Here is a 27,014-nt window from a genome sequence, read left to right as displayed (position 1 = left end):
TAGACTGATTTTTGAATGTAATGGTTTTGAAATATGAAAGGTACTCTTTTACAGAGACCAAGATGTGCTTTCAAATTTAGCCAGCTTGGTGTGAATGTAGTCTGTCTCCCTGTTTGAGGGGACTCGGGCACCAATTAATCAGTCTTTACCTTCTCTCGTCATCTCCGACAGATGAAAAGCAGAGCACATAGGAAGTGCCACATTGTGCTGGAACACGCCATCTGAGCTGGCAGCACAGCAAAGTGTCCAAACAACCTCACCCCAAACAGTCGCCCACTCCAGCTCATGCTAATTGGTTGCAAATGCCTTTTAGGATCAGCCAGTGATGGAGTTTGTATAGACAATATTCATGCGCTTTCCACCATAATTGCCTTTTCTTTTTTGGTCATCTTTTACATTTTCCATACCTGAAGATGAATTCTGGCTGTTTTTGTGCACATTCAGTTAATGTATGTATGTATGTCAGTTTGTGAACAGTTTGATGGATGCTTCGGTCACTGTTTCATGTTGAGGTATTTAAAGCAGAAACTTGTTGTGTAATCTTCTCATCTAAGACTTGTGAGTACGTGTGGATATGAGTATTCCTTTGAACCCTAATCATGCTACAGTGGTCCCTCAAGTACAGAGACAGGGTTCCTTTGTCAGAGATCAGACAAACAGAATTAAAATGCACTGATGTGTTTCTTGGCCTGCGTAATTGGCTTCCGGTAAACATGTCTGCGGTGGTTCATGGTGCAGAATGTGGCATTGATTTGGCTTTTGTCGTGATGGTTTCTAACCAAGTGAAAGCTCTCAGATGAGGATCTTTTGTTGTTTATGTCCGCCTGCCTTTGGACTCTTCAAAGTGATCGCACTCGAGCCAAAATCACGATGTTAATCAGCTGAATGGAAGAGTTTTGTGGATAGAGGTTGTCTGCGAATAGTGTGGGAGACAAGTGTGTTTGATTGTGTATGCATTGTTTTATATGTTTGTGCGTTTGAATTGCATTGTATTTGTGTTTGATGTATAAATGATATTGACTGTACTTGTGACATGTGCATCTGAATGCATGTGTGTTGTTTTTTTGTGTGTTGTTACATTTGCATGTGCTCCGGTGTTGATGCCTGTGCGTGATGTACGTGTTAGTGTTTGTATATGCTCAATATCATGGTCTGGGTTATGTCCACATGCAGGATGTTGAGGCTGAGAGCCATGTCTCAGTGTTTTGTGTGTGTGTGTGTGTGTGTGTGTGTGTGTGTGTGTGTGTGTGTGTGTGTGTGTGTGTGCCTGTGTGTGCCTATGTCGCTGCAGTGTGCCAGTGTCTCAAGTCCTGCTTGGAGCTACTGGCCTCCACCCATTGATCAAACCTGGCAACCTGAGTCATTGACAGTTCCACCACTTCCTGAGGAAATCTGTGATCCAAACAAACAAAGCCTGGGCTCATATGTCAGGCCAATAATAGTGCTGCAAAACAAATACAGTCATCCACTGAAGATCTGCTGTGAAGTCTGATTTAAAGATCTGCTTCAGTTACACCGGCAACCATGTCTCTGAAACAGTGTGTCTGTAAGTTTGTGATTTGTGACTGTGATTTGTGTTGCCAAATCCTTGTAGAGGAAACCGTAATTGCTAGGGATTGGAACCGATACCAATAATTACTTGCCTCTTACAACAGATAACTGATAACAACTGATAATTTTGTGTCTACATTTTTGTATTTTAAAAGTTCCAAAGGTGTAATTTATGTGCACCTGAGGGTAAAAGTAGTGAGTAAAGATGAATAATTTAATATTACAAAGCTAAAATCTTAGTTTTCATAGAACATTATCCCATCAAACATACGTCTGCAGTGTAGCAGTGACTCAGGAGAGAACACCAGGGTTGCAAATATGCCATTAGCCAGCAAAATCCTTGGTCTTCGACTACGGAAAAGAGCCAGTGCAACAAAATTCCATGATTTTGTCAGTAATTGGGTTATCTTTAGACAACTTCCTGCAGTTCAAATGCCTATTAAATAGACATTGTTGTAGGTGAGGAGCACTTGTCCTGTTAGTGAGGCAAAGCTAGCTGCTGCTTTATACACTTAAATACACTTTGTGCAGCTCCCAACATTTTAAGTGTTTTATAAAACACACTTTTTTGTCAGGTCGGAACCCTTGCGGTACATATATTACATATTGCTATCATGTTGTCTTCCTCTGAAACTTTTGAAAAAATGTCCTGATGTCATTCTGCCACACAGAACTACTTATGTAGATAACAAATATCAGTTGGGCGGTATTATCTTCTCCAAACATATTTGCAACCACAGCGTTGGTTGTAAGTATTAAGTAAAGAAAACAGGCGATCTTTAGCAGTGTTAATGTCATGGCTGTGGGCATCGCACGGCATGTTTGTGCTCCTTAGACGACGAATTTCACCGACTTTTGCGATCCCCTGAGTCTTCCTGTTGTGGCACCATGAGGCTGACCCTTGTCTTTCATGCTAGTTCCCAAATGTTTGCATGCTCACACACTTATAATCCAGAACAAGGTAAGTATTATACCTGCTGAAAATCAACCTTATAGAATCATTATTGTGAGCATGTTAGCATGCTGACGGTAGCCTTACATAGCCCTCCAGCATGAAGAGACTAATTTTTGTGTTTTCCACCAGACCACTAAGAGATTCTATCTGCTTTCATGTCTCCATTATAGACTAAATGAAGCAGTAAACTCACATTTGTCATGTTTTGTTGGTAGTTGGTTCTCTGAGAAATTATCCAGTTGTTTTTGTCACAGTGGCGCCAACAATAAGAGTACTTGGGAACGCTGGGGGTGAAGCTGTTTCCACTTTAAATTGGCTTTTTGAATTATAACCTTACAGCTCAATGTAATAAATTCACCAAATGCATCGAATGGCCTCAAAAGATATATTCTGTTTCATTCAACAGACTGAATGTATCATGAGTGTAACATGCTAATGCAGAAGCTATTCCACACTGAGAGAGATTGAAATGCTTAAATTATTGTAATTTGCCAATGATTATAAAAGAATGTGGTGTGTTGAATTGATTCTGTTGTTTTTGTTTGGGGGTGTAGTTTGTGGTTTAACAGTGGATTACATAATATATATATATATATATATATATATATATATATATATGTATATATGTATGTGTATATATATATATGTATATATATATATATATATATATATGTATATGTGTATATATATATATATATGTGTATGTCTCTGTTTTCATACCTTCAAGGAAGGGGGGGTTGGGACTTGATATATTGATATATGTGGTCAAACTGTTGGACAACTGCAGGACAGATAGACAAACAGTCAGACCGACAGGCAGGCGAGCAGGCAGATAAGCTAGCAGGTATGTAAGAGGACTGTTGACAGCCATGGTGTAAAATGAAATGAGAGGAGACAGACGGGGAGAGAGTTTGGAGACAGGAAGAGAGTGAAGGATGGGATGCTGACAGACTGTAGATTGAAATACCCCGACTGACTTTGTATTCATCAGACTGACATCCTATTTGGCACGAGGAAGCGACAGGGTGAAGGAGATGGTCCATACCTGCTCTGTGTTATCCTCAGTACAGAGGGAGGAGTAGGGAGAGGAGGGGGATATGGGACAGGCTCTTCCTCACTGCCTGGCGGATCTCCTGCTGTTCACACGGAGGGGGAGCACTGTTTGTTTAAGTGGCTCTGCATGGCAACCACTTGTGAGCGGCTCCTGTGAAAGCCTCCGCTGGCTCAGGATGGAGATGGGGGTGAGGGTGGATCTCCAGACGAATAAACATGGACTGACATTCTCCTCTCTCTCCTCACCCGCACCCAACTGGTCCTCGTTATCCCTTTCTGAGTATCCGCCGTTACTGCACTGTAATGCTGCTCATCATTCTCATCCTCCTCTCTGTCCCCTTCCATGGACACACTGTAATAATACTGTCATCAGTCATTTTATTAAGCCACTCTGACCTCCAGTCTTGAAAATTTTAACAGCGCTCATCTGGGCTCACACTGCCAACAGGAGAAGGTGACAAAGGTGTAAGGCTCTCTGTATATATTTTTCTTGAACGACTGCATTGAACTGTTTCCACAGAATATGTAATTGCTTGTGCAGGATTTTTTTTTCTACCCATAAATTTGGTGTCACCTTCTTAAACAAAAGCTTTATGGGCAGCTCTAGCTCAGGACGTAGAGTGGGTCGTCCAGTACTCAGAGGGTTGCTAGGTCCAATCCCCACTTCCCCCATCTGTATTTCGTAGTATCCTTGCGTAAGATACTGAACCCCAAATTGCACCGTGCACATTTAGTGTATGAATGTATGCGTGACTGGCTGAATGTGACAAGTGTTGTAAAGCGCTTTGAGCGGTCAGCAGACTGGAAAAGCACTTCAGAAATGCAAGTCCATCCACATTCTACGCCTGCAAATCCTCTGAAGATGCCTGAAATATAAAAACATGAATCCAGTGATTGACAGGAAGGATTGTAACATTACATTCCACTGACAAGAAAACACTTAATAAATCACAAACTTTGTCCACACCAACTGTTTTATGTTTGCATTGATGGATGATCTCGTCCTGGGAGAACAAGAACTTCTCAGGAATGAATACCAGGAAAAAGCCTCCGAAAGATGGATACAAGCTTCTGACTCCTCTGACTGTGTGCCGACTCTGACAGCCTTAACTACTAAAACAAATAAACAAACGGAAACTAACCGCAGCCCTCTGTTTTAGTAACACAACCACCTTTCTTTTTCAGACATGGATGAGTGTGAGAACGACTACAATGGGGGATGTGTCCACGAATGCATCAACATACCTGGTAACTACAGGTGCACTTGCTACGATGGATTCATGCTGGCTCATGACGGACACAACTGTCTCGGTAAGAACAGTCCTTGTGTGTGTGTGTGTGCCTCAGATCATGATGGATTTGATGATTAATGAGTGGCTTTATTAAATGTCAATGGAGATTATGTACAAAATAGTAATATCTTGTTATAAGACAAGTCTTGCTGTGAACTTACATGTTGTCTTACTTTGCGAGGCAGCTGGATTTGCGGTATCATGTGATCATGCAACTCCAATCTTGCAAGACTTAAAACTATGCGCTTGTATGAATCAATCAAACTACTGGCAGTTACAGGTATAGTTCAGTTGCAACAACAGCGAGAGGCTCCTCTACATGTTACTGCAGCTCCTATAGCAGGGATGTCCTTTTAGGCCAGTCAATCTAGCCCAAAAAAAACCAAAAAAATTGCAAAAGAAATGTCTCATGGTTTTTATTGGTCCCAATACCCTCCTGAATCATATACTAAAAGTCTACTGCCGTAGATGGAGTGGAACATATTTTTTTTCGAGATTAAATGCCAAAGTTGTGCCCAACACTCAAAGTAAATTGAGTAGAATAGGGGAAAATGTTCAATTAATAGCTATCACTATGAAACTTCTTCAGTTGATTAGTGGCATTATACCAAAGAAAAAGTTTTTGAGATTTTACATGTATTTATGCAAATTGGGCATTTCTTCATAAAATGTACCATAATTTGCATATATTACAAAACATTACATCTGAAAATTGGATGAAGCCAGATTAAAAATTGATTGTTTCATTGTTGACACATTAGCAAAAAGACAAAATTAAAGAAGAGACTATGTCTGCGTTTCTCTGCCATCCCATACATTAGAAAATACTATTTAGAGTCATCAACAAATCTATTTTCGCCATGTTTTTGGTATAAAATGTAGGAAATATCAGGCTATTGAAAATATATCAACAGAACTCCTCCCTAATCAAATACAAAATATAGATAGGAAGAAATCTGTAAAGAATAGTTTATGTAGGTGTTACTGAAGCGGAGATTTCTCCTCCACATTGTGCGAAAACCTCATTTTGAGAAAACACCCTTTAAAGATTATAGCGAAAGGGAATACATTTTTCGGAGGAAACCACTATTTTAGTCTATTTGCCAGCCCATAGAGCCCCATTGTGAAGCCGGAAATGTTGAGTACACCAAAGTTTTATGTTAGAAATGTACAGTATGGATCCTCTGCCGGATGCTAACTTGCACATGTTGGGCAATTTGCATAATTAGCATCATTAGCATTGATTAGCATTAATCGCCTATATGGGCAATTTCAGCAACTGCTTGGCCGATTTGGACAATATTGGAGTGGTTTTGGGTGGTTATTGAGGATGCTGAATCCATTTGCTCTTCCAGCAAATGGATTCAAACAGTCTCAACACATCTTTACAGCTGTACAGTCTTTCTTTCCCTCTCATATCCCACTCCCCCACTTGTTTAATGAGAGAAGTAAGCTCTAGTTTTACCAACAGTTTAGATTTGGGCTGGAATGGCGTCAGCTACATGTACGGCAGGGGCGCTTCACATTGCCACCTTCCCAGAACATAATATATGAGTCAGACTGCTTTTGATCTACCTGTTGGAAAAAATAACAGGAAAGAGTCCGTTCTTGATTAAAAGCTCTGTTTTCATGTCCACTTTTCTGTTTTTACCGCACGCCATGTAAATATCGCTTTACTGACCCCGCTAATTCAAATGCGCCAATCTGATTGGCTGAGTAGTGTCATGTGAAATGATTTACAGCACATGCAACTGATCTGTTAATTTCCGGGGGTCACTAAAACAGTGCCGTAAAGGCTGGAAGAGCAAGTTCAAATAGAAATGCTTCGTCAAAATGTAATAAATCTCAATACTTTAACAATAATAGGTCCGGGTCTGGATAGGACGCTGCTGGGTCCGGTCCTGGACCGTGGCCCACATATTAGTGACCTATCTCCTATAGCATCTGTTGTATCAGAACTCGAGAGTATATTTCTTAGAATGAAGATCAAATAATGGCACTAAAAGCTTTTCTCAATGGAAAATGAGTTTTCACTCTTCTCCTGACTGGCTTTGGTGAGAGTTTGATTTACTAATTAGCTCTGCTGGTGTTCTCCTACTGTTGATCAGATTAGTTGAAGTTATAGACAGATGGTTCATCCAATCACTGACCCAGTACGTTTGGTGCCAGCCCTTTTCAAAATACTTGTGTGCTGACATATCGACACACTTGTGTTCCGTACAAAAAACAATCAAGCCCTTTTCGTTTGTTTTCAAAAACATTAAAGAGGTCATATAATGCTTTTTGGATGTTTGCCTTTCCTTTATTGTGTTATGTCACATTATTGTGCACGTAACAGGTCTGCAAAGTGAAAAAGCCCAGAGTCCTAACCAAAGGGAGTTACTCGCTCCCACAGAAAACACTTCACCTGCACTGCCTGAAATGCTGGGTTTGGAGTCAAACCTTTATTTCTGTAACTTACGTGCATCACTGTATAACAGGTGTTATATTAAAATATTACATAAATTATTTTTTTCTAAATTAAAATTAAAGTGTGTAAACCTATTACGCTTGGACCCCCAAATAAAAGTATGAACCTGAAAATAAGGATTATATGACCTCTTTAAAAACTTAAGCCCCTTTCACATCTGGATTTATCCAAAATTTGCCCGGAGGAGCTATATGTGTGAACACAAATGTCTGCATTATTTGCCCCGGAAATTTACCCTGCCAGCTCCCTAGTCCTAAATCCGGGTGAGCCACATGTTTGAATAGAGCAGACAATTAAGAGAGGACTTTAAGGCCTGTGGGAAGCCTTTTTTTTTCAACTGTATGGTTCATTTTAACTGTGTGTCTAAATGTTAATCTATGCTTGCTGTGCATGGGTGAGTATTTAATTTGTGTGTGTGTGTTTGTGTGTGTATGTATGCGTGTGCATGTGCATGTATATGCATCCATCCACCACTCTGTATATGATTGTGAATACATATGTCTCTCTGTGCTTTAGAAAGTGTTCTTAAGGGTGTGTGTGAGTGTGTGTGTGTGTTGTGCGCATGTGTCCCTGTATCTCCTAAGCCCGTCTGGCTCAGCTTGCCTTTCTCTGGAGAGTCCCTCTGTCATCGTTTGGAGGCTTTCCATGATTTGTGCTGTTTTGTGCTTGTTTCTCTGTACTGTTGGGAGGGCGCTCAGGGTTGAAAAGTTCTCCTACAGATATCTGGCTGTGCTTTACTACTGACAGATCCAGCCGATTTAGCCCCAGCACTGTGTTATTGACTTAATGTCAGCCAGACTAATGTCTTTTCTGTCCCAAGCAACACGTTGTTCTGCATGGATGTGCTCAGCCACATTTTATACTGTCAGCCCTCACTGCTGACAGACGAGTGCTAAATAAAATAAGAAACATAAAAAAAAACATGTGATTGTGGATGCCCCTGTGTCTTTAGTGGGATATATTTTGGCATTTCTAAGTGTTGTAACTCATTCCTTGAGCTTTTGGAGAAATTGAGTGAGAGATTGAGTGGTAATAGCAGCAGCCAGCAGCGCAGAATGGCTGCTGAGTTGTGGGTTCACCTCACAGGAATGACTTTTAGACAGCTGAGATAAAGCAGAGACTCCCCGCTATCTGAATTCAAATTTTCCTCCATACACAAACATGACAAAAGATTCTCAATAAAAATCGATGCCTGTGCTTCCAGCTGGCCTCTTTGGTTTGTATTGGATGAGTAAAGCTTGGCTGCAAAAATAAAGTTATGTTTTACAGAAGTTAAACTGTCATTAGTCACCACAATTCCACTGCCAAATACTGCAGATAGCCAGTATAACTAATAACCAGTTTATTTCTGTTAATATATTTTTTAGCAGGTTTTCATTGTGTCAAAACAAAAGCGATGACATTCACTACAGCAAATCCTTTTCATCTTATGCCAAGGCTTTACACTGACTGACTAAAAGTTCCTCTAGACCTGGGAATTATTTTCATAGCTTTTACCAGCATGAACATCCATCATCATAACATTTTGCTCCCTGGCTATTTTGGGATGCAAGACAGAGTCACTGATGGAAACTGCTTTACAGCAGCAGGAATCACAGGTCACAGGTTGAAACAAGGTTTAACCTGAGATGTTTAGCCTAACTCAAAGTAAAAAAATAAAGTCACATATAAAGCTAATGCTGTAGGCTCAGAGCTTCTTTCTGACCTGGGTCCTTTGTAAATTTAGAACTACTGTGTGTCATGAAAGTCAAACGAGCACAGGAAAGCAACTGATCAGCTTATCAATCAGCTGTCAATAACCATGATGTAATTATATCAACTATGGATGTAAATACAAGTCAACAAATGTATGCAATGATAACTGAGCAGTCTCCATTCTAATTAATGTCCATACCGCATTATGTACTAAAATGTTATTGTGATTAATTCTACATCGGCTCCTTCATAATTCTTTTAAAACGGTGCCTTGAAGCTGAAGCTGAGGTTGGACAGCACTTGACAGCCATGACAACTGGATGATGAGGTATGAAGATGCCTGTCAGTCAAGATCCAACATATCTTTTTTCATACAGTCTAAAAGATACATTCACGTTGCACCTAAAATAATCATCAGTTGCTGTAATCATTCTATTATCATATGAACATGTTCGAATGTAAGTGGTGGAGGGTGATGTCCACAGTCCATATAATGTACATTCTAAAGTTTATCTGAAGCCAGGTTAGTCTCAGTTAGACAAGTCAAAGTCAATAAGACGTCTTCCAAAGTCACAGTTCCAAGCAGAAATGATTGCAGTCTAGATAAGTACTGTGTAGATGCATTTGTTTTAGTACAGACCTTTTAGAATTGTAAACTTATCATTCAAGTCGTGATATTTTCCAAATTAAACAAAATCTATGTTCTTGTTATTACCACCAAAAAATACAGGGGAAAGAACAGATATTGGGTTTTCCTCCGAACTTCCAAAAAGTTGGGGTTTATTCTGTTAAGCCAGCATCTAGTGGTCATTAAAGGAAGTGCAGTTGAAGTCATTCCCACAGGAGCCTCAGCTGTGGTGGTTGCCTCAGGATCCAGAATCTAGACAATATGTAGCTGCTGTTTATAATCTGATGATACCATCTGAGACATGACTACAACAACTACAAAATGAAACCGCTGTTGTAACTTAACTTAAGAGGAGGGTGTGAAGTTAGTGGGATTTCACCACACGTGTTTGTGCCACTAATTCAAACGCTACAAACTGAGTCATATGAGGACTGTCATCACCTCCTCTTTATGGCCCGGCGAGAGGAAGCCAGCCCGTCTCTGACTTTAACCCAGAGACATTCTTTATTGGATGTTGACTGGATGCGGGCCATACAGTCTTAATGAAGTGCTGCTAATTAAAAGCGGGTTGCTGAGTTCAAACGAGGCAGTAAAGTGTGAAATCAGATGCAAGATCTATGTGATCACAATCAAAGCGCATACTGGCGCTGTGACTCTTTTTTTTCCCTTTTCTCTTTCCGTTCTGTCTTTATTTTACTCTGCACTTCTATTCCTAATTCTTTCTCTCCTCTCCTCTCCTTCCTCTCCTCTCCTCTCCTCTTCTCTCCTCTCCTCTCCTCTCCTCTCCTCTTTATTACTGTCTATTTTTTGTTTCTCTCTCTATTTTCTCCCATTGTCTCCACATCCCTCCTAAATAGACTTTTACTGTCTCTCATTGCCTGCCATGCTCCGCCTATTTTTCCATCTACTCTTCGTTTGTCTTTTTTCTGTCTTTCTCTCTCCTTTTTCCTTTGTCTGATCTGTTATAGTCTTCCTGTCTGTCTGCTGACCTTGTACTAACTTCCATCTAATTACCTTAATAACTGTCTGGTGTCCTTTTTCCTTCTTCCCTCCGATCACTTTGTAAATCTATTTGTCAGACAGATCACTGAATGTTTTCACTAAACCTTTAGCCGCCATCAGGTAACAGCAGCAAAAATACAGACTAATTGGTAAATAGACATAACTCTGAATGTATTTAATGAGATGTTAGCTCTCTGAGCTGGTAGACAGTTTTCTCATTTTCTTGGTGGGATATGTTAAAATTAACTTGGAATTTTCTCTGGACATTATGATCCATTAAATGATCATTATCTAATGGATGACTTTCTGACCTTCACAGTTCTGACCTGACAGTGCTATTCCCTCTTGTACATGAGTAATATCCAAATTTAGCCTTTTGCTCAGTAGATTTTCCTTTGGACAGCAGAGTCTCCTTTGGTTACACAGTCCAAATTTACATGACATGGGCTTTTTTTTGTGCAACTAGTTGAACCCTCAAACTATGTTGTCTGTTACATTTGTGAAGAATGAAAAATATCTTGATAACTTAATAACCTACATCATGGTACAATGCCAGTAATGTGTCATGGTCGGGGCAGCAACGAGACCTCAGACTGAAGCTGTAGATAAATAACAGCCAATAATTTATTACAACTGTTGCAGCATTTTGAGAAGTATTGTTACAGGAACATCTTGCATCAGGCAGCATCCAGGCCTCAGAGAAGAAATCTTGATGGATAGCTTTTGGATGTTGGATCTCAATTTAGACATAGTGATGGGTCTGGGCTATGTCTGAAAACTATGACAGGCAGAGCAGGTTTTCTCCCAAATCTGTCACACAGACACACACACGCTGAAGATGTGACCGGTTGCTTGACCTCACCAACATCTCAAAAAGTGACGTAAGACGACATGGTCAGCCAGATGAAGAGAGCCTTAGTCTTTCCTCTAGATATTAAATGCTGTGTTGATCTTGCAGGAGCAAAGGGAGAACAATTTAAAACAATAAGGCAATGAAGCTGTGATTTGAGAAACAGAGATCCACCATTTGGAACATATGAAAGTGTATTCTTTGATTGTTTATGGTGTTATGTAGTGACTCCCCAAACTGGGGAAAATGGGAGAAACACCAACCCACCATTTTCTCTAGTAGCTAGATAAATAATTGTATAAATGTTACTTAGAGTTGTTAAAGGTTTATTTCAACCAATTGCTCTTTCTTAATATGTTTCATCTCTAAGTCAGTTGTTTTTACAAATCCAATTCTAAACAAGTTGGGATGGTGTGTAAAACTTAAATAAAAACAAAAAGTTATAATTTGCAAATGACCTCTGTTTACCAACAGTTTTACAAAGTGTGTAGTAATATCCTTTCTACAATCATGTGTTTCACAAAGGAGGGCCTCAGCCCATCCTTACTTTTGAACGACAAGCCCAGTCACACAGCAATGGGTGTAGAAGGCCCGCCAGTCCTAGGAGATAGTTTGTGAATGTTATGGTTTACCTTGTGTATAGGCGCGAAAAAGTTAATTTGTGTATGAAGGTGCAGTGCCAGCAGGGGGCGATAATGACTAGAGCAATGGAGGAATAGGGTAGGCAAGGTCAAACGTGACAGTGACACGGTGGACTGGCAGGTCTGTTAATGTACCTTCAAACCAAATCGGGCGTTGCGCGAAACGCTGTAGGAAACACACCGCCGGATTTGGTCTGAAACCAGCCTTGACAACTGAGCCTTTCGAGGATGCTCCTTCCATTCTTATGATAGTTTCACCTGTTACCAATGAACCTGTTTACCTGTGGAATGCTCCAAACAGGTGTTTTTTGAACATTCCTCAACTTTCCCAGTCTTTTTTTTTTTTTCTTCCCCTGTCCCAACTTGTTTGAAACGTTTTGCTGGCATCACATTCACAATAAGCATATATTTTCAATTTTCAAAAAGTTGTCAAGGTAAAACATTAAGTGTATTATCATTACACCGATTTCAGTTGAGTATAAGTCAAAAAGATTTAGCAAATTAACACGTACCCAGTCTTCCAACTTTTGGGGAATTGGGGTTGTATGGGTGGAATACAATTATTACATTTTTTAATGACATTTATTGTTACTCAATCCAAGTTCGTTTTGTACCCAGTGAAAGTTGGTAGAGGTTCTCAGTCATCTAGGTCATGGTGATTCTAAGTGCTATATTGTAGGCAACCTGACTCGTTTCAGTTTCTTTTAGAAACTAAAATAACCCAATGAAAGCTTTCTTCTTGATTGGTCTCGGTTTGCTATATTTGCTAGCAGGACATCAGTTTTTCCAATGTGGGATACCTTATTTTTTGGTCAAAGAATTTGAAGCCACATATCAAGCTCCATTGAGCAAAAGAAGTCTGGGGGGGTAGGGTTATATTTCACGGTTGATGCTTGTTACATACGATCAGTCTGCATTTAGCTCCCTTTGAGAAGATGTACAACACTGCAGATTGGGTCATGCATTCCTGTGTATTGACTCATTGTCACCAGCCTCTCTGGTGCTTTATGTTTATTGTCATCACCAACTGTCGACGTAAATAGCGGCCTGTGATGCATGGTAACCATATAAACAGAACTTTGAGAGACTGACAGGTCGGCCTGTTGTCAAACCGCAGTATAAGCCTAGCTCAAACCTTCAGCTTCACGCTTCCCGTCAACAAGGAGCTCAGAGTTTGTTCTAATGCTATAGTGTCTCATTCAGCAGATTTACTGTACGAATGAGGGCACACTTCGTGTCACATGATCACTAACGCTCCCTGTCTCATGCCATTTGTTCGTGCAAACATGCATTTATTGTGGCAGTCCATGTACATCATGAGACAATGTCTGGGCTCATGTGGCTTAGCGACGATGAGTTCAAAGATGTCATGAATTAAAATCAGATGTCTTCGTTGCCTGGTAGAAATGCAGAACCTGCTAATTGTAACCCCTCTGCTTTCTGACTGATTAATCATAGTTAAAAATATAATGACAAGCCGCTGTCATCAGAGGACATTTGCTGTAAGCTTTAGGGTTCAGAGGCAGAGGCGGCAGATACTGAACAGTGAGGATCAGTGCAGAGCTTTGATGTAAGACGGACAAACTTAATGCACTTGGAGTGAACTGTACTGTAAAGTCACCATCAAAGTGCAACAGCTCCATTTGAAAACAACATTTTTGTCTAACTTGTTTATTTCTCCCTCAAAGTTAACACTCAATTTACTTCTTATTTTCTTGCACGCTCTGGGCCTGCCTGTGAAAAACAATAAAGACTGTGTGGCTTTTAATGGACCCAAAGCATCATATTCAGAAACCTCAGAACCGTGTGGTGTTCTGAATGAGCCTTGGATGACAAACTACACTCTGGAAAATTGCAGCATTGAAAAAAGAAAAAAAAAAAATCAGGTTGCGTGAGTGTACAGGAAGTCACTCCATCATCTCCCAGATGCACTATGTCAACAAGTTAAGGCACTAATTGATTTAAGATTGCCTAATTGTACTGTGATTAAAGAGCGGTCCTGTTCTGTTCCTTTCTTCCTTTTGATTTTGACTTTATTTATTTGGTTTTGGCGTGGACACAGCTGGGCTTAATGTGCTCTCTGTAAAGGTCTGGTGCGCTCGCGTGAGTTTATTTTTCTTCCGACGCGTCCTTTTCATTCCACGGCAAGATCTGAGAGGTGGCTGCACAGCGGGGAGTCAGCGACATTAGTGGAGGTCCAACATTTAACAGACAGGAGGAGGCAGGGAGAGGGCAGATAAACTGAGGCAAAGTTTGACATGCTCACATGGAGCTATCATGACCACATTCATAAAAAAGCTGCTGGATGTGTTTCAGAATGAGGGACCAAAAAAATGAGGAAATACCTTCACTAAGATAAAGACGCAATGGCAATAAATGAAATGTGAGCGTTTGGTTTTAAAACTGGATCATTGCCGTTGGCATTGGCATCATTTTTAAAGAGTCTGGTGCCCATACAAACACAAACTGAACAGGTGTTATGCTTGCTGTAACTGTTCCTCTTGTTCATATCAGTCATTAACCACTGACCTTCCTAAGGCACTTCTTGTGGTTTCCCTTACTGCTCCCAGAAAGGTGCATGCAAATATTTTCACTTCAATGATGGGATAACCTGCTACTGTAAGCCCAAAGAGCCCAGAAACAGTCTGTTAAAACACACAACCCTTCGAAAAATCCACCGATTAAGATGCAAACTTCTGCATTTACCTGTGTAGCTCTGTGTCGGTTAATACATCACCTGTGACACAGATACTCTAAGTTGAATTAAAAAAAAATTCAAAATGCAGATGCAGCATTTATTTGGATCCTCACTTTTGTTTCACTTTTAAGAAAAACCCTCACCCCATCACCCCATCCCTCTCACTTCTTTCTTTCACCTCCCTCGTTCTGCAACCCGCTCCCTATCACTCCCCCCTCTGATGTGTCAAGCACATCCTCGTTTTGTCTAAACAAAAGTTTACACAAGTTTACACAAGCACAATCAAACAAAACAGAGGGGCCCTGGTTGAAACTTGCTAAATGGCCCTGTGGCCTGTGTTTATGTAGAAATGTTGGCAGAGATCAATTGGATTGGGAGATGGCTACACTTCTTCTCTGTCTCTCTCCCCATCTAGCCTGAAAATGAAATGCATCAGTCATAATAATGACATCTGTTAAACCAGTGGTTCCCAACCTGGGGTCCGGGCCCCCCCTAGGGGGGCGCCAGAGATCGCAGGGGGGGCGCACAACTTTGTCTGCTCTGAGGTTGTGAGGTTACCAAAATTATATTTGTGCACATTAAATGTATAAAATCCCAATACCACACCCAACTGGATAATCAAAAGTCTTTATAATCCAAATTGAATGTATCTTTGGTCCACATTTAAATTCATTAAGCTATTTATCGCCAACACCCCTATGACGTAGGCAGGTAGGTAGGTAAACTGTGTGTGTGTTTGTGTGTGATACACCTGATGACACAAAAAAGGAAGAAATGTATCTATAAACATTGTAAAACAAGGAGAATAACTGTTGTTTATTTTTGCAAATAAAAGTTTGTAATTAATCACTTTATTCTTTCAGTGTATGCGGGTTGGGGTCGGGGGGGCCTGGCTTGTCTTTGACACAGGCAAGGGGGGCTTCAAGGAAAAAATGTTGGGAACCACTGTGTTAAACCATGAGCTTTGCCTGAAACAGTGTTAGGAGGTGAAATGAAAAGAAAATGAAACTGAAAAAAAGCTCAGAGTGAAATGAGGACACGATGACTTCTGCAGCACTAATGCAGCAGTATATATATGTATGTATGCTCAAAAGATTGTATACAGTAACCAACACAGCTGTGCTGTCTGGTGCAACGGCAGTGTCTGTTCATCTCTGCACTGTGCACAGCCAACCTTTGTTTATCCTATTATTACATTTGGCACAAATGTCCACTTGGATGGACTGATTCAATTTTTTGTGGCCACAGGTTGTTACTGTGACCTCTGACCTCATGATGATTATAACAAAACACGTTTGGCCATAATTCAAGAAATGATGCGCCACTATATCCGCAAATATCTAATAGGATAAAATGTGATTATATAAGCCAGAAGGTCAAAGGTCAACTTCACTATGGCATCATCATTTTTATAATGTCAACAGTCTTCTGGCCATTATTTAGCACCATAATTCAAAACTGAAGGGTAGATTGTGACAGTAGATTAGAATTTAAGATTTGGTCAGATACTCAATTGATGGCCAACACAGTAGCAGTATATAATAGTACAGTGTCTATTATAATAATCATGGTTGCCCACCTTGAAACTGTAGTGAAGGTAGAGATATCCTGTGCTGCTGTGATGAGTGTGCTGTGTGAGGCACTCACGTGTCAGGACTTTTCTTTTAGCTTATTTTCAGCACCATCCATATTTGAAGCATGCTAGTACACCCTGTGCTCATTGGTTTTGCTGATATTGATCTTCAGATGATTGTTGTTGCACAGTGAAATGAAGCTCTTTACCAGTCTTTTGTCATCCTCTGTGAAAATGAGCATGAACATATTTCTCACTGGATATTATTCACTGGAGTCATACAGACCGATACAGTGATTTCCATTTCACCAAGAGCTTCGCTTAATACCCAATTCCTTCAAAGTCTTAACTACATGAAGTATATCATATGAGTCTGGAGAGACATTGATTTTTGCCTTCCTTCCTCAGTCAAGTGTGTCACCGGAAGAGTGACAGTGCTGGCACTCGTTTTGTTCCTGGTCTTTTAAGCTCCCCTTTAGCTGATGTCCTTTCTCCTTAAATCCACATAGGGGCTGCTTCAGAGAACAGAAATGATATATATCAACGAGTGGAAAGCATGTATTGAGTGTGAGACGACTACATTCAAGGTGCAACGTCATCAACATCATCAACGTCATCAACACTCACTCGATGTAAACTCACTACGCAATGCTCAAACATTGACTTTGAACTACAGAGCTGGCAGATTAAAGTCTGTCTAATTTCCGGGCCAAATGATTTGGACATTTGCGTTCACACTAAATTTCAGGGTAGTAGTTCATGTCTTTTCCTCCACTCCTGCCCCTCTCCACCTCTTTTTTCCCACCCGGGTAAACATGATAGTAAAGTATTCGCTCTCTCCACACAAGGTTCTTAATGGCTCCATCCACCATGCAGAGGTTTTATAAAGCCCACAAGTTACAGTTGGAAATGGATTGAAAATAGATTCTAGGCTCCTAACCCATGTGCAAGTGCATTCTTTTTTAACATTTCCTCAATTTATTTTATCTTGTAATTAATGCAGTCTATATAACTGAACATTAATGTTTTATTTGGCAATTATTTGATATCACAGAGAGTGTAAAAACTGTCCTGAGACTTTCCGCGAGCTGCTGACTTATTATGCAAAGGGAGAAACAAGGGGACAAAATCCATGTCGGGAGCAGGCCATGGTGGATGGATGAGTCAACAAAATGGTTGCATTAAACATGTGAGACCAGTTTGTTTCCTGATTCCAGCAGGCAGTCACCACTGGTTTCTTTTCCCCATAATTTGAACAAAAACCGCAATGTTCGTCTGACCCTAACGTAGTACTTACTGTAACTCAAAACATGATCCTCCCCTAGGTTCATTATGTGTATGAACCTAACCGAACCTTAACAATAGATTTGTCACATCAAAACCTTGATTTATATTCTGATCAATGACTGATTTCTGATCATTTGGGAAGGCACAGACAATTTCTTTTTCTTTTTTCTTATCCTGTTCCTGGTGCCAATAAAACTTAGATTCTACTGCAGTTCATCTCACTGACCTGAAAAGTAAAGTTAAGTGACTGAACACTGCACTGTCATTCTGATGGTGTCTAAGAAAACAACATTTAATTGTTTTTTTCTTTCACACATGCTTTATGTTTTGCAAGATAAGGGCAGCATACGCTGTTGCAGTCTGACATGGAGCCTTTGTTGGATGCCCTCTATGGCATGGCAGTGATGTGTTGAAAACCTGAATTTATTATTTATAGTGAGTCCAAGATATTTAAAGCTGCTCACCTGTTCTACGGTCTCACAATGGATTGTGGTGGGTTTCAGTCCAGTGTAGAGTGCGTTTGATGCGCTGGTGACCAGATCAGCTGCAGTTAGTTCTCACTGCACTGTTGTGTAAAGTGAGAAATAGAGTTTTGAAACGCTGTAACAGAATTATTGTCATTGAGGAGTAAGAGTATGTGGTGATGGATGAAGGAATGATGGTTTATAACCTCTCCTTTGACTAAGGCCATTCAAAAAGGTATAAACACCTTTACCTTCAGGCATGGCCGTACAACACAATGAATGAACCAACATTCTCTGTTAACCTTAGCTTTAAAATAGAGCTCTGTACACACTTTTAATAGTCTCTTAATGTCATATATTGTCCTGGCTTGATGGGAACCATTATACAAGCGTGTATAGACTCAGGTGGACATCATGTCCAGTATGATAGAGGCCAAGTAGTACATACTTGGAGTGTGTGTTTTTGTCTTTTCTTTCTTAACTCTCCACATGTGTCTATGTTAGTGTAACCTGTCTGCACCGCCTGCCAGGTTAAACTAAGAACCTCAGACTAAACACAATGCAAAGTCATCCTGGTCAGACACTGGGTACACACACGCGCACACACACACTTACACACACAGGAAGCCCTGTTTGATCCCTGTTAAAGTCAGTGGAGGGTGTTACATGTTTGCAGTTCACTTCAGCCCCATCAAAATGCGCCATTGGAAATTTACTGGCCTTTCAGTGGCACAGTGGGGCCATATAAACACACTCGTGCACCAGTATGTGCGCACACTCGCACACACACTACAGATGCTCACGTTGTCAGATCCCTGTTACCACCTAGAGCCAGGAGTTTGATTCAGCCACCTACGGTGCCAGGATCAGGCGCCTGTTGGGTCACCCTGTCTGCCCCCGCGTGTGTGTGTGGTGTGTGGCCTGCACATTCCTGACTCTGGTGTCATCTCTCTCATCAGACATTTCCCAGCACATAAACCACCACTGACACATGTTTATTTATGAAGCTTAATTAGCTGCTATTTCACCATGCTGCCATGGCTGACCTTATCTCTCTCATTCTCTTTCTCTCATTCTCTCTCTCTCTCTCTCTCTATCCTAACAGATGTAGATGAGTGTCTGGACAACAACGGTGGATGCCAGCAAGTGTGTGTCAACACCATGGGGAGCTACGAGTGTCAGTGCACAGAGGGTTTCTTCCTCAGTGACAACCAGCATACCTGCATCCATCGCTCTGATGGTAAGACTGGAACAGAGGGAGTGTCTGTTTTTTCCCCCCCTGTTTCTGAAAATGAATCCCTTGGGTGAAGCAAGGAGAACATACTGAGCATTGTCTAAACTACAGTGTTTTAGGTTTTGTGGTAAAAGGATCATTTTGCTAGAATGACATGAGGCTGTGACATTATAGATGGAGCAGATTCATGGAAAGTGATTATAAAAGATGGAGAGATGGGTGCTGCTTTGCTCTTGTTGGTACAAAATAAAAGGAAGTGGTGTCATTTTCCCTTTGTCAATAGCATGCTAATGCAGAGGTCTTGTCTTATTGTATTGTAAAGAACTGATCGTGAATTCACTTTTAAAGGCTTGTTTTTCTATGAATAAGATCTTATAGACATGGATGAATTAAGAGTCGGGTTCTGTTTGTTTTTTGGTTGTTTGGTTTTTCATGGTTTGTCAGCAGGATTACACAAAAACTGCTGAACGGATTTCCATGAAAGGATGGGTCTTGGTCAAGAATAGACCCCATTAACCTTTGGTATGGATTTAGAAATAGGGAGTAAGATTGTTTTTCATTTTCAATAATATATTTCATTTACTTGTTTGGGAATAATGCATAGATCTTGATAGAAAAAAAACAGGTGTATTTAGGTTTGCTTGTATGTATGAGGAAATACAGAAGGGGACTGGCCTTGGTTAAGATATGCTCTCTAGTGAGTTCTAGTTATGAGCATATTATCATGTATTTAGCAGTCTGTCACCTTTGTAGACTTGAATTCTTTATTGGCATCAAACATCCCTTCAGTAATGGTTTGTGTTTTTCCTCATTTTTATAAGCAAGTGAAATAGATATCAGCCAATTTGAGCAAGATTACATTCCAGGAAACTAACGGCTCGATCACTTACATGGTGTCCTGGCAAGCAACTACGAGGAACTTTGATTTATTGTTGATTATGGCAACAATTGTGAACAAGCCGGGTATTAGCACTTCACCACTGGGTGGCTCGAGAACTTGATCAGATTACCACAAGCATTTGTTTGGGAAGTGAGTGAAAGAAAGGTGCAACATATTTTAAAAACTACTTATTTTTTACAGCTGTTAGCAGGATGCATAGTGATGATGTAATGTATGTATTTGCAGCCATGTAGCATTAATAGCAGTGATATGACAATGGTGAAATACAGTAAAATGTGTTCATACACCTAGGTTTCAGGTCATACTACAGCTAACAGATTCTTTTACTCAGTAGTATAGCCATTTTAAGGAGCTAAATCTAAAGTTCTCAATTTTCCTTAGTTATGTTATAATAACAAGCAAGAAATAGCAGAGTAGCAAGACCTACGTAAAATGTTACATGATGGACCAGTCGTTCTGCTGCCATCTGACATCCCCTGCCGTACCACCAGACTACAGAGCAGCTTCTTTCACTCCTCAGTTCATTCCAACAGTCCACCATAAAAGATATATACATTTTTTTAGACTTGTAATTTTCTGAAGTATTGGACCTAGTGACAGAAATCAAGAACAACTATGTAGAAATGACCAACCCTTTCAGTGAATGTCTCGTTTGCTTACTTAGGTCAGATAAGGCACCGGCATTAAATTGAGACTGTTGCATGACCGGCCAAAAACTCGCTTTCATCATATTATATGTGTTCGTATTTCCATCTCTGATCTTTGCTGTTGACTCAGTGCCTCCTAAAAAGTCAGATGTCCTATGAACCTGATCCTGTCTGGATCACACAGAGGCGTGGGACTTGAAATCACTGACATCAATCAGCTTGCTGCATCCCTCATCCCTCCACACACACTTTCTCTTAGTACAATACACACAGGCATGTAGCTTTGAATAGAGGCAGCGTTGCAGTCAAGTTCAAAGACAGATTAGAGGACAGTCATGTGTCATCTTTGTAATGACACAAAAGTTAGACTATGGAGGAATGTTGTAAGGGGGAGACGAGGGAGATCAAATGCTGCATGGGAAGCGGTGCCAACAGAGTGACCTCTCCTTTATCCTCTCCCTCCTTACCCCTGCTGCTCACTCTGCTGGTGTTTCCAGTGTGAGGGCGTGTTAGGGGCCAGTGTCAGGATGTTAGAGGATCCTCTGTGGAGACGTTCAGAGAAAGAGGTGAAAGAGATGCAGAAATAGAAGCGTGTTTGCACACTGGAAACCCCATAAACCAGCATGTGAATACATCTCCCTTTCCCCCTCTCTCTGCTTCGTCTTTCAAAACTATTTCTGTGAAAGCTCCGGGACAGCTCACAAGGGGGGAAACAAATTCAGGTGACAGCCATTGAGAGTTGTTTTTACTTTTAATGGTGGATTAGCAATGTTTTGCCACCAAATGATTCCACAGATTCCCACACATATGACAAGTTAATGGGAAATCATGTAACTGAAATGCTGACTCCATAAGTTGCCTCTTTAAACTGTTAAGAAAAGTTGATTTAAACTTCTTATGTTTTAATAGGCTAAAGGTATAGTTAAGAATATTTTGAAGTAAATCAAAGTAAAATGTGATTTCTTTACAATCATTAGCAAAGATTTCTAGGTCCTCAATATCTGTCTACCCCTCTTCTGTCTCTTATATATTTTCTACATCAAAGCAGTGACTGTGTTCACATGGGTAACTCCTGCTCCTGTCAGAAGGATGTTCACGGTAAACAAGCAGTGAAGATGTTTGTGGTATATTCCTGTTGCCCTGCTCTGGCAGGCTGTTCTGAGCTTGTAACCACCACCACACAGCCCTCCACCCGTCCAACCATCTCAATCACACACTTGTCTCCTGCACAGGAATAGCAGCAGCATCCTGCCTCCCCACAGGAATCTCCTTGCACAGTTTCTTTTCCATCTTCCTATGGCTGGCAGCCCTCCCCTCTTCATCTTGTTTCTTCTTCACTTCACTTTCTTTATATAATTGGCTTGAAACTTTTTCTTCTTTCTTCTCTCTCTCTCTCTCTCTCTCCGTCTCTCTCTCTCTCTCTCTCTCTCTCTCTCTCTCAGATTTGCTGTGTCCACACTAAACCAGATTAAGACCTCTCACACCTCAACACAGCTGTGTAAAAACAGTGGACCAATCTGACAAAATACAAAGAGTCACAGACATACTGTGCAATGTCAAGCTCTCACATTTTATATCATTAGCATTTTAAGCATCCAGTCAAGAGTATACAGTAGATGTGAATTCAGAGGAGCTTTGCTCATTCCTGATGTAGCATGTCAGCCCCTAGTACTACTGTTCTTGAAGTACTTACACTTAACGTGTTTACAAGTTACTTTTCAGAGTGATTCATGAAAACATGATAAGCGTATAAATCAGTGGCTTTGAATATTTTTGGCTTGCGATCTCTTATAAGAAAACTGTATATAGTTGGACTATTTGTCACTTTTAAAATGTATGATTCAGATAGATAAACTTCTCATGTGGTTTCATCCCAATACATTAGTTCAGCTCATAAAAGGCAGACATGCTGTCTGATCTTTAGTGCCTCTGAGAGTAAGTATGAGAGAGTGAGGTGTGTGTACTGTGTGCATACAGTATATCAATGGAGATTGCAGGTGTTCTCCAGTTGGTAAAACTTGTCGCCAAATTCCTGTCTTGTCTTTTTCCACTGTGGGTGACCTCATCATGTTGATCTTCAACCACCTGTAGAGAGCTCATTATGACAGAGCTTTGTGCTTGTATGAGTGTATCCTGCTGAAGACATTAGGCAGGAAATATAGACGTGTTGTCCACTGATGATCTCAGCTTGACGTGCCATATTTGTCATAACTGCAAATGCAGGGAGTTCAGGGCTACAACCAACTCCTTGAATTAAATTTCAGGAGATACAAATGATTACACACATGACTGTTTTGTGTGTTTGTGTAGGGCGGTGTGTGCGTGTGAGAGTGAGAAGGAGAGACAGTTTGTGTTAGATTGTTATTTTGCATAGGGTAAGTGTCAGCTCGCCACTCATTTCTTTCTGCTTGACACTCGCCTGGGGGATAATAAAGCCTAGTAACAATTGTTTGTTCCATTATGGTGTGTTTCCACTCTGTTGTGCTTCACAGCTTTGTCTGAAACACATCCAGGCGAGAACCAAGACCTTGGCCCACAAGTTCCCAACCTCAAGTAGGGAAATAGCTCTCTGAGCAAATGTTGCTGATCTGTCATGATGTGGGAGAGCTATTAGCACTTGAGTCAGGTATAGCTCACAAGCCCAATGGCAACATGCACACAGAATGTAGATGCTCATTTCCATTTTGGGGAAATTTGAGAATCTCTAAAATGAAGGATCTGGCTTGTTATTTCTTGTCTTGGGTTACCTGCTGCCCTCTGAAATCAGACAAAAATTTCCACTGAGTTCATGCCAGCAATAATTTTGGTGTCTGTGTTATTGAGTAAGAACAGTGAATGCCTCTTTTAATGCAATTGATGCCTCCAAGTTGACCAGGTCCGTATCCATGTCAGATTTATTAATTGTGCCTTTCGGACAATGCAGCCCCAAGCTAAAACAGAGTGAACACAATACGCTTGTAAATTCTTCTCTGAGCTCAACACCAAAATTCCTGGCAACAATGAAATTGGCAGTAAGTTGGGAATTTTAAACACCATCTCATGTGGAAGCCATGCCTGGCGCTCCAAGAGAATGTTTGGTCGCAGGACTGTCTGTGAACTGTGGAACACAATGACTGGACAATTCTTAATAATGGACCGTGAACAAGAAAAACAAACCATTATGATGAAAAAACAGTTGAGAAGGAATCCATAATGTCCCTGACTGTCAGTTTTGTTTGATTTCCAAGTTCCATCTTTGAGATGCCCTCCTCCTTGAGTTTTTATTATGTAGTATGGGTGTAGAGCGGGTGGGGAAACAGAGGCTGTGGGTGATTTATAGGCCAAGTCGGCAGAGTTGAAAAAGGCCTGTCGGCAGCTCCTGGGAGGCTATATATAATGACAGGGATTACAATTAACAGGAGGCTGATGCATGGTGCTCCAACATGCAGGGTAGTTAAAAGGCACTTCTGGATAGGGTAGCAGCTGGTAATGTGAACTGCATGAAATGATGAAATTTAAGATGCAGATATAAATTATTTTCACTGTTTTGAGTCATGTAGACATTTTTTATTCAAATAGTATTTGGGTAAGTGTGAGAACATTTTATTAGTATCAATGTTAAAGTATTCATTGCATTTTTACATACTGCTTATGAATGCTAAATGGGGTGATATGAGTTGTTGCCATTATTTGAAATGAAATGAAGGTTCACAAAGATATACAGTGTGCTATGTGTTGAGGGAGAGGGGAAGGCAAAGAGAGCAATGGATTGTGGGATCAGGGGATGGGGGAGTTGTGCGTGTTTTGGGAGAGAAAGAGAAAAATAAACAGAGAGACAAACATAGTGGAGTGGACCAATGCACAAGTTTATTTGGAGTTGAGAGGAGAGGAAGCAGGCTGAGGCAACACACACACACACACACACACACACACACACACACAAGCACACACACACACACACACACACACACACACACACACACACACACAAGCACACACAGACACACACCTACAGACACAGATGTATAGACATGTATACATGCACAGCAACTCACACCCACCACACACACACACACACACACACACACACCACACACACACACACACACACACACACACACACACACACACACACCACACACCGACATGCACATGAAGGAGGAATTCTCACTTTAAACAAACCAAAGCAGGAAATTGGTAGTACAGGGAGCTTTTAAATGACAGCCCAGGGGCACACAGGAACTCTAAGTACAGGGAACTCTGTCTACCTGGCTGTTATCGTCATCACTTACAAACCTCATCAAAAGCTAAAAACACTTCACCTGCCATACACCTAAACACTTAGAACTCTACCCGTCCGTCAGATACTGTAAATGCTCACCAGGTCTAATCAGAGAAAAACCTTAATGTGTGTAAAAACACGTCATTAGGTGAAGTGCTCTGATTTAATCTTTTCTGTTCTAGTTTATTACAAGTTCCTACAAGTCATAACTTTGACCACCAAACGGGGGATTTTTTCTTAAGCTATGTACTTACAAATGTTTCCAACAATGTTCAAAACCAGATAAGTACATCATTTAGTTTAAGGTAATGGTACAAACTCCAGTGGAGAGTCTGAGAGAGGAAGAAAGTTTGTGAACAAGACTAAACACAAGGTGAATAAAACTTTTATTACATTTCCTTGTTACCCATTTCTGCCTGAGCCATCAGATGCATTTTCATCTGCAATGGAAGTTGTTTAACAATGAAGATAGCAACTCCCTTGATCCCAAACTACTTCTGTCTTTAGTTTTGTTTTGATGGAGAGACCCCTAGTGGCAGAAATAATGAAAAAGAACGAATTTGGGCGGTGAGATGTTCTTTCCTTACATTAAGCTAAATAGAAACGGTAAGATTCAATAACTGAATATTGAATTAAAACAAAAACAGAAACCTCTTTGGTTTTGCTAGAACAAAAAGAACACTTTTGTTTTGAGAAAGTAGGATAATCAGTTTTGTTGACTGACATTTGAATCGTTCAGGTACATTGGACCATATGAAAGTGATTGCACTTGAACACACCACAAAGACTGCAACCAGTGGCCAGCTAGCTTGTAAGTTCTGCGCCTACATGAGATAGAATATCTCTCATTACTACCAGGTGGCAGGATTCCGTATTAGACATTCAAAAAGGGAAACCACACTGGTGAAGGAAAACATAAGGAGAAACCACACTAAATGGTTGATATCATGGATCCTCCCGCGACGAACTTGAAGGGCTTCTGCTTCTCATGCACTGATTTGCCGAGCTGAACAGCCCCAATCGGAGTGATTCCTCTCACTAATGTGCTGTGCTACCAATTCAATGTTTCCAATCAACCAAAAGGCAGCCAACAGGGACCAACAACGACCAATAAGTGCCAGCAGTGCAGGACACACAGCAGAGATCATATTCAGTGTTTGTCCTGTCCACAATCTCAGAACAAAGTGCCCTCTGTTTGTGCTTTGTGTTGATGTTCACCTCCAAAGGTCCTGGTGTGTGCAGGTGAAGTCCTGCTTTTGTGTGTTTTTGGTGTGAGTTACATGATAGGTATTTGTTGTGTGTTAGTGTTGTCAGACCCTGCTAAGGATCTGTGTGGCTTCTGTGTGAAGCCTTTTTATGGCTGAGGGTTTGGTGTGAACCTTCTTTGAAAAATCGACAGTCTGTAGGAAGCCCAGCATACACACACACATATACACGCTGGTTCAACAGAGCATGGTAGGGGCCCTGAAATTGACTCATGTTTCCCTTCCTTCATTTTATAAATACTTTGTTTAAATATTATTCCATCGAGTGAGTGTAACTTTGAAAACAAGCTCTAATAGCCTAGCAATCGCTGTCTTTCTCTCTCTCTTTTTGGTAAATATGAGTTATTTACCTGTGAGCGAAAAGTGGAATCCATGTTTTTATTCTCAGTTCAGCTCTTTTACCCACTTGAAGCTGCCTCTGCTATATTTTTAGGCCGGAGTTTGTCTTTGGTCAGTGGAAATGTTTAATACGAGGGCGTGGAGCTGACCTGCTGTATAGCTGCTGCTCAGTAGCAAACACCACAGGAAACATGGAGAGTGGAATTAA

General features: G+C 40.7%; 1 protein-coding gene across 2 annotated transcripts in view; it reads left to right on the top strand.

Moving 5' to 3' along the window:
* The window catches only part of scube1 (signal peptide, CUB domain, EGF-like 1), a 134,366-nt gene that overhangs the window by 24,655 nt on the left and 82,697 nt on the right, over window positions 1–27,014 (top strand). For both annotated transcript variants that reach the window (XM_030440161.1, XM_030440160.1), the window contains exons 3-4: window positions 4,745–4,870; window positions 19,265–19,399. In XM_030440161.1, coding sequence (XP_030296021.1) covers window positions 4,745–4,870; window positions 19,265–19,399 — 261 coding nt within the window. The remainder of the gene's footprint in view (window positions 1–4,744; window positions 4,871–19,264; window positions 19,400–27,014) is intronic.

The sequence above is a fragment of the Sparus aurata genome, chromosome 14 (assembly GCF_900880675.1).
Source record: "Sparus aurata chromosome 14, fSpaAur1.1, whole genome shotgun sequence".
Lineage (NCBI taxonomy): Eukaryota > Metazoa > Chordata > Actinopteri > Spariformes > Sparidae > Sparus > Sparus aurata.
The sequence above is the reverse complement of the archived record's forward strand: the minus strand, read 5'-3'. Positions and strand labels throughout refer to the sequence as shown.